The 8,819-nt window shown below is 40.1% G+C and overlaps 1 protein-coding gene across 1 annotated transcript in view; it reads right to left on the bottom strand.

Moving 5' to 3' along the window:
• Positions 1–723: 723 nt before the first annotated feature.
• Positions 724–8,819, bottom strand: part of YME1L1 (YME1-like 1 ATPase) — a gene marked incomplete at its 5' end in the record, with an annotated part of 19,858 nt that continues 11,762 nt past the window's right edge. Inside the window, 9 exons of the mRNA XM_010152988.1 lie at positions 724–1,073; positions 2,191–2,277; positions 2,899–2,972; positions 3,067–3,193; positions 4,069–4,220; positions 4,896–5,051; positions 5,431–5,543; positions 6,054–6,116; positions 6,331–6,463. Of these exons, the coding sequence (XP_010151290.1) occupies positions 930–1,073; positions 2,191–2,277; positions 2,899–2,972; positions 3,067–3,193; positions 4,069–4,220; positions 4,896–5,051; positions 5,431–5,543; positions 6,054–6,116; positions 6,331–6,463 (1,049 nt within the window). The remainder of the gene's footprint in view (positions 1,074–2,190; positions 2,278–2,898; positions 2,973–3,066; positions 3,194–4,068; positions 4,221–4,895; positions 5,052–5,430; positions 5,544–6,053; positions 6,117–6,330; positions 6,464–8,819) is intronic.

The following is an 8,819-nucleotide window of genomic DNA, read 5'->3' on the forward strand; positions in this document are numbered from 1 at the left end:
ACTACTCTTTCGGGAGCAATATTGCCCTTTTGGAAGAAATTATCTGTTGGATTATCGAACGCCCATACATCGTGTTAGCAGGAACTAGTTCTGCAGGCTCTCCAGCAGTGTAAAAGCACTGTCATCAAAGCAGTTATCCGTCTGCCGCAGTAATGAAGCATCTGAGAATCCTGTCAGCAGCATGTCACAGGTATTTCTCTTATCCCTGCCACGGTTCTGCCCAAAAACATGGTCCAAAGAGGCTTAGACATGTTCAGCCTGGGTTTTTGCATTAAAATTCCTCTCCCAGTCACACGTGTGTATTTAAACCCCAAGAGCACTGAAAACAGGGTCACTGATGTTTTTGTCTAACACGGAGCTCCCACAACTCCCTTCTATAAAGATGCACCATGTAGCCGCTTTATTCTTATTTAGAAACGTAACAACACATCTCTAAGAAGTCTTTTTTAGTGATCTCTGGCCTCAGAGTATGAGCATTAATCAGACTACATACTACTGTTTTACAAATGAACTCTGTCGCTACCAATAAAGCGTTCCCTAGCACGGATCGGGGGGTGCCACTTCACACGCAGCAGTGCGACCCAAGGAGCTACGCCAAGACACGCCGGTGTATCTGCATGTTCCTCTTCTCAGCTTCAACACATCTGACTAAACCAAAACACTGAATTCGACCCTGAGATTTATCCTTCTCAATAACTTCCTGTGGGAAGAGTATAGGGAGCGGAGCATGAGGAACTTGCTTTATTTTGTGTGTCATTCTGATGAGACACAACAAAGAGATGAGTAAGAGAAGCTCACAAGAGACAGAATTTAAAGTGTCACTAATGCCATACACACATCAGGAAGGGAAAAAAGGCTATGCTGCGTAAGACTACTGCATTGCTAGATGTACATTCTTCAAATTATCAGTTACTGTATCCCAGAAGTTATCATCTCACTTCTAGTTTTTTTCCCTCTAGAACAATTTGGATTTCTTTGGCATCCAAAGTCTCGTATTTCAATAAAGCTTCTGCTAAATTCTTGTGTTCTTTTGCATGAGTCTTCAGGATGTTCTTCGCTCGCTCGTATGAGTCCTAATATTAAAAAAAGGTGGAAGGAGATTTTAAGATTTCAGAACAAAACCAGCAGCGAGATTCCACTTTAATAACTGTTTCCACGCAGCTTGACACAAATGTAAGTCACGCCTCACATTTCATAGCTAGCACAGCTCCTGTCTCACGACCACTTAGAATCTAGCTGGCATAATGAATTTAAAAATTTCAAACAAACAAACCTTTGTTCCACCTTTGCATTTTGCAAAAGTAGGACTAAAAATAAAATCCTGAGACAAACCTCTGTATTTTTACATGTGACTTAGAAAAGACGTACTACGCTTGAAAACTGATTAAATTAAATATCTATGATTTTCACATTATGAGCAGCGCTACAGCGTTTGAGGAACGTTCCTCAAAGACCACAAGTTTTTAAAAGCTTATAAAACTTTCAAAGGATTACGTACTTTAGAAAGCTGAAAGCTACCCAACAAGTTACCCGTTGCCGCAAGTAGATGCAGACTGCCAGCATTACCAGCTTCAGCTTTAACTTTCACTTCTACATAGGTAGTTCTTACATGACCAAGGCAGTTCAGAAATAGCTACAGCAAGTGTTAATCGCCCAAATGTTAGGATATAAATAATTCTCCTGCCTGTACCAAACTAAGTCCCATTACCAGAACTGTGATCTAGGTTATCGAATGTTACAAGTTTCCCAAAGCAACAGATACTGATCGCTGTGAGGACCAGGACACTGGAAAAGGCAGCTCTCTGATCCGATATGGCCATTCCTGTGATTCTACACAAAATGATTTAACTGCAAGTTATGACATGTGGGAGTAACACAAAACACATCTGTCTAAAACAATTTGTAGCCACACTTCTTCCTATGAATTCAACAGGCAAAATGCAAATCCTGACCAAATGTATGAGGCAGTGTTACAGCATAAAGGACCTAACACCACCAACTTGTTTCTCACTACTTGTGCATGATCATCACCAAAAAGTTTGGATATGCAGAGGTTCAGAGTTGCACCTACATTAAATACCTGGGAATACTTCCATCCACCTGTGCATTACCAATCTGAATAATCAAGTAAACTGATTCTCATTTCATCTCAAAATAAATGCATCAGAGCAGAGGGGGAGAGACTCTTACCCGTAGAAGTGTTCTTACTTCCTGTTCAATTGCAGACTGAGTTTCAGGGCTAACTTTCCCCGTGTCAGTATAGGTCATAACACCAAGCTGAACAACAACAGAAAAGTATTTATCTTGCCACTGTTGCAGTCATACACAAAACACTAAGAGCTTCATCACCAATTGCTTCTACGTGTAAACAAAACCATTAATGAAGTGCTTGCAAGAGAAGCAAACAAGCAGCTTGTTCATCAACTGCATAGTCACTGCCGAGCTCTATCTCAATAGGTCACAGTACAGATCCTGATTAAGCATTTTCTTCTTTAAAAACCAAAACAAAACCCCCAGACCACTAACGCTTGATGAGTAAAGATGACTAAAGAAGTTTCTTGAGAAGCGTACAAAACTTAGTGCCGTCGTATCTCTCCCCCCTCAAAATCTAAGGTTATCCTCAATGCCAAAATATGTGGGTTTATCACAAACATTTTCTGCAGATATTAGTAACTATCAAGGCAATTTTGAGGTAAAGATCGTGCAAGTTAATTTTTAAACTGTCAAATATACAGGTTTTCTAGTCGAGTTCTCTATAGCAGGGCCAGTTGTAAGGCTTACTTCCTTTTTTGCCAGAACTACTTAGTCTCTGTGATCACTGACAGCCAAGCAGGCATTTAGTTACAGAACAGCACGCTTCTTCGTACCATCTAAATATTTAAGGATTGATGACACTACCTTCTCGCTCATTCCAAATCTAGTCACCATCAGTTTTGCAATTTTAGTTGCATTGTCAAAATCACTGGAAGCACCTAGAGAGCAAACAGATTCGGTTATTGAAACCAAGTTAAACATGCCAGGCCATAAGCTTTGGTCAAAAATTCCTTTAACTACTGATCAGCTGACCTGTTGTGATGTGATCACTTCCAAATATGAGCTCTTCTGCTACTCTTCCTCCCATACAGACATCCATCTGTGCAAGCAACTGGGATCGAGTTTCACTCCATCTGTCATTTTCCGGGAGCAAAGATACCTGTAAGATACAGAACTGTGGTCAGGTAACAATAAACAGAAGAAATACTGAAATAATCTGGAAAATATCCTTGCTTCTATCCAAAGCAGATATAAAGGCTTTTTATGCGACAGCTTGCATGCTCTGGGCTGCCGCCTAGTCTACACACTCATCAGGTTTGCTTAGAGGTGCTTTAGTCTACCAGCCAAAATAACCTCCTACGGGCCATGAGCACCACATAAAATGAAGCAACATAAAGCTACCACCAGAAGAAACAGAACAATCTATTCTATCCGTTTCTCCTTGTTCCCCACACTGGTACTGAGCACAAGTCAACTTGCCTGGAGGATTAAGGCCAATGATTTTCTTTATCTGAGTTAATGTGTTCAGTTAAAGTTCAACAGAAACAGACATAATAGAAACATCTTTCTGTTCAAACGCTTGGCAGCTAAAGGCAGAAGAGAAAGACTTAGTGTCATCTATGCTAGAGACAAGGTAGGGAACTGATTAGGTTTAGAAAAAAATCACCTTGGACAAAAACCAACTTGATAAAGGATATCTGTGTTAAAAGTACAGTTGAGCAATGCTTCTGCTTTCCAGTCCTTTGGACATTCTTCAGAGGTTTGCTGTTGGGTGCTATTTTAACTGTAGCAGAATCAAACATACTTGGATTTCTTTCCTTGTGTACGTGAACTATTGAACTAGCATATGCTGTTTTATTTCAAATGAAGGAAGAAAGCTTTGTATCACGCAGGAAAAGTGACCAGTGAGCTTTCCAAGAGATGGCTCGTAACTATTTCAACACACTACAACGTGTATTAACATAATTACAACAAATAAGTGTTGGCAACTTCCTCAACAACACCAACACAACATAAAATTCTCAGAATACTCACATGTCCGAGTGTTGTTCCCCGTGTCATGATGGTAGCCTTGTTGATCGGCATTGCATCCTTTGTATAATACGCAATGATAGCGTGTCCAGATTCATGGTAAGCAGTGATGGTTTTGTTTTTCTCATCAATTTCTACACTTCTACGTTCAGGTCCTTAAAGGAACATGAAATAAACTTTGTGCAGCTGACCACCACAATCCAGACTTTACATATACTCAAAGAGAGCACAAAGTAGCTGAGGAACAGCATGCAAGCAAAATTAACAAACACTCATTAAGTGCAAAATGTTTACCAGTAGGATTTTAATGTCTAAAATGGACCTCAATATACTCTACAGCCAAGTTGCTTTTAAAGGAATAGATATAAAATGCAGCTTGAGTATTTAACATGATACTATTTCTTCTCTCAAGTATGAACAGACCAGATTTTTAGTGCGTATGTCACAGATGCTTAAGTTTAGTGTTGTCACGTGACAAGTTAGTTTAACAGAGGTTCCAGGTTGCTGGCCATTTATTCTCTCCTTTCCTTTAGGAATAAGTAGGGGAAGGGTAAGAAATCAAGCCTGTGTCTTCCTCCAGGCTGAAGTACAACATGCAGTGTTTTTTTGATAAAAGCTAGTATTAAGTCCTAAAGAATGTGTTCCATACTACTTTCTGATCTACTCAGAATTAACTAACAGAAGACTCTTTTTTTAATCCAATTAACAACCAAACCACCCAATAAATCAAAACAGTATAAAACCAACTTCTTCTCTGTAAAAATCTTAATCACACATGAAAACCCCTGTGTAATGTAACATATATGCATGTCTTTTGTATAAAATCCTACCCATTAGAATTTTGTCCTTGGAGAATTCTAGTTCTTTCATGGTTACCATATCTTTGCCATCAACAGCTGCCTTTAAGGCAGCTTGATTTACAAGATTCTCAAGCTCTGCTCCAGAAAATCCTACTGTCCCTCGTGCAATTATTTCCGGATCTACAGCTGCAGGGAAAACCAAACAAACAAACTTGTCGTTAGGGTCGCTACTGCTCCTGAAACAGCTTGTATCATGAAGAAATAATCAAGAAACGAACAAACTATAAGCAAGAATTATGTCCTATCAAAAACTCACTATAAAATAAAATTTCAGCTTTAGAAGAAATGAAGCCAGATACTCCACTGCAAACTGTTGGGGGCTAGAAATGAACACTGTGTCAGAAAACTGCCGTAACACTACATACTAAACAATTTGTGTTCTTTAATGAAATACAAGGTAAAGCCACAACTGCTATTCTGATGGAACAAAGGACTAACACATGAGTGAGCTGATCCAGCATAAAAACTGTTACATAAAAGGATATTACTGTGAAATATTACTTACATGGATCATACTTTATTTTATTAAGGTACCACTTCAGAATTTCCGTACGACCTCTTACGTCAGGCTTGGGAACCGTAACTTGCATGTCAAAGCGACCAGGACGTATTAAAGCACTAAGGGAAAAGACAATTCAACAGACAGACTTAAAAAATGCTGCAGTAAACTGTTACAAATGTATGTAAGGAACAAAAATCCACCTAATATTTCTAAAGGTGTCTACAGAGACTGTGTCTGGTGCAAAGATGCAAAGACGACATTTTTCTTATCTGTCTGTAAAAAGATGGATGAAAGATACTCATTACCAACCCACTGTAAAGGTGTTTATGCACTTGAGAATTTTGCACTGCAAACAAGGAATGCAGCTAGCCAATTTAGGCAGAAAAACTCCCAGAAACGCCTAGAAGCATGTTCTTATTTCTCTATATTTAACTCAACAACCAGTTTTTGGCATTTAAAAGGTCAATCCACATCCTTTTTCGGGACGGGGGAGAAACCCAGCTATAACACTAATACCTAGAAGATTATCACAAGAAACTTTGTTGTTGCAGGTTGGTTGGTTTGTTTTCATTTCTTTGTTTTTTTTAATACACGCTCTCTAAAAATGAACATTACATTATACTCACTTATCCAATGCTTCAGGAAAGTTTGTTGCACCAATGATAACAACACCTTCATTAGGTTTAAAGCTGTATGGGAAAAAGAGTGAGAATTACTTTTTTATAGAATTTACACCTTTTTTTTGTCACTAACTACTTCTATTTCTTATTTTGTATGACCTCAACTGGCCAGTCAAAAACATGCTATCAAACCACAACATGTGATCTAAGAATGACCATGTTTAACCCAGCAACTGGTTAAAAACATGCCCTCATCCCAGCTGAGTTTCTTCCATATATTTACCCATCCATTTCAGCAAGAAGCTGATTAATGGTCTGTCTTGAATAGGGATGCATTGGAGATTCAATTCTCTTCCCACCAACAGAGTCCAACTCGTCAATAAATATAACACACGGTGCATTTGCTTTTGCTTCCCCTGACAAAAGAAAAATAGCAGAAGGACACTTCAGCCACACAGAGGAACAGAGAGTGTTTCACGTAATTTAGGATTCTACCATTTCTATTACTCTTGGGTTATAAAGTGTTCTATTGGACATCACCAGAACTGTCTTGATTTCCACCTAAAAAACCTAAATATATTTTTGAAGTAACACAAAGAGAAGCAGGGTTATCCATCTCCACATCAGCTTGTTCTTATCGTGCTACAAGAAACTACCAGTAAAACAGGTTAAGAAATTTGTTGTATTTTGTATCAACTTCCTACAACATTTTATTTCACAAGGTTGGGTAGAGAACAGTGTCCTTTTAAAATAATATGAAAAGTGATGGCTCTAAACGCTAACTTACTTCAGTAGAACCTGCGGTTATTCAACAGGGAAGACCTCACCCTCAAGTTTACAGATATTAAAAACACAAAATAAAAATGCAATAATAAACTTTAACACCATCAACTGGTACCTGCAACTCATCTCACCCAGCCAGCCAGACTGTAACACTGATACTAGCGGGCAAGTCAGTCGCCTGAACTTTTGTGGTCAACAGAAAGAAATGCGCATTTTAAGGTACAACACGTGTTACATTTTGCATCCCCTCCATGTGAAGGAATTCACATTTCTTCTATAAATGCAAACTGATTCCTACATTGTATATGCCTGACACTATCAATCTTCCATTTAAGAGAGAAGTTGGATTCCCCCCTCCCCTGATAATGTTCATTTGCATACTGACATCCTTTAGGCCCAGCTGGTGACCAAGCACCACACAGCTGCTCTCTCACTCCTCCCCAGAGTGGAATAGGGAAGAGAAAACATGAGGAAAGACTCGTGGATTGAGACAAGGGCAAGAAGGGATCACTCACCAGTTACGGTCAAGGGCAAAACAGATAAGGAAGGAAGTAGTACATAAAACAGGAAAAGATCAACGTAACATGTTACAAATCAAATCAGAGTGCAATAATGAGAGGTAAAACCAGCTCTTAAAAACACCTTCCCCCTTACCCCCCACATTCTTTCTGGGCTCAGCTTTGCTCCCCATTTTTCAACCTCCTCCACCCAAGCAGCACAGGGGGATGGGGAATGGGGGTTGTGGTCAGTCCATCACACGTCATCTCTGCTGCTCCTTCCTCCTCAGGGGAGGACTCCTCACACTCTGCTCATGCTCTAGGGTCTAGGGGTCCCTCCCATGGGAGTGTCATCCACGAGCCTCTCCTACATGAGTCCTTCCCACGGGCTGCAGTTCTTCATGAACCACTCCAGCGTTTGTGCCTTCCACCCTTCCTGAAAGGTGCAGTGCATCAGGAGCAGCCTGCTCCAGCACAGACTTCCCACAGAGTCATGGGCTGCTTTGGGGACAGCCACCTGCTTGGGCATGGAGCCCTCCCCAGGCTGCAGTGGGGGGGTCTCTGCTACCCTGTGACTCCCCACAGCTGTAGGGGCAGAGCCTGCCCTCACACCACAGGCTGCAGGGAACCTCTGCTCTGGCCACCTCCTCCCCACCTTTCGGCACTGACCTGAGGGTCTGCCTAGTTGTCTCTCTCACACCCCACTTCTCTCTCTGCTGCAGGTCCCTCTGCAGGTTTTCCACCAGGATTTTTTTTTCCCTTCTCTTAAATATGTTATCACAGAGACGCTACCATCGTCACTGACCGGCTCAGCAGAGGCGGGTCTGACTTGGAGCTGAGGGAGCTTCCACAGCAGCTTCTCACAAGGGACATCTCTATAGCTCCTCTTCCACTACCAAAATCCCGCCACACAAATCCAATACACAAAAAAGAAAGCCTCTTTTGTGAAAGTTATCAATATAAACATTAAAAGTCTCATGATAATGCCCTTTATTCTGAGCCAGTTGATAGCTGTGAGAAAGGAAGTCTCAGCTTAGGGCTACACTGTCGTGCTGTAAAGATCCAATGCCAATTTATAAAAAAATAAAAATATGAGGAAGGCAACTGAGAAGGTTAACACTCTTATCTTCAATTTACAGTTTAATTCAAATTCACAAATTTTAATAAAAATGTACTGTCATACTTATGTATGTATATATGACAATAAATAAATAAAGTACAATTTAAAATATTCCATTTAGTTTATAGGGCATTACATTTCCAATTAAATTACTCCTATTCTCTCTGGGACTGCTGTAACATCATAGTTTTTGCTATTGTTTTGTCTGACAACTAACAAGATTCTACACTTAATTGATGCTCACAGGATTCTGAGATTTATCTACACAAATTAAGTTTTATTTATTAGCCTCACACACTACTACTTCCCAGTAACCAGATGTGCACCTAATCAAATCTTGTAAACAACACTGAACACAATCACAGAATTGCT

Source organism: Eurypyga helias, unplaced genomic scaffold, assembly GCF_000690775.1.
Source record: "Eurypyga helias isolate BGI_N326 unplaced genomic scaffold, ASM69077v1 scaffold4696, whole genome shotgun sequence".
NCBI lineage: Eukaryota > Metazoa > Chordata > Aves > Eurypygiformes > Eurypygidae > Eurypyga > Eurypyga helias.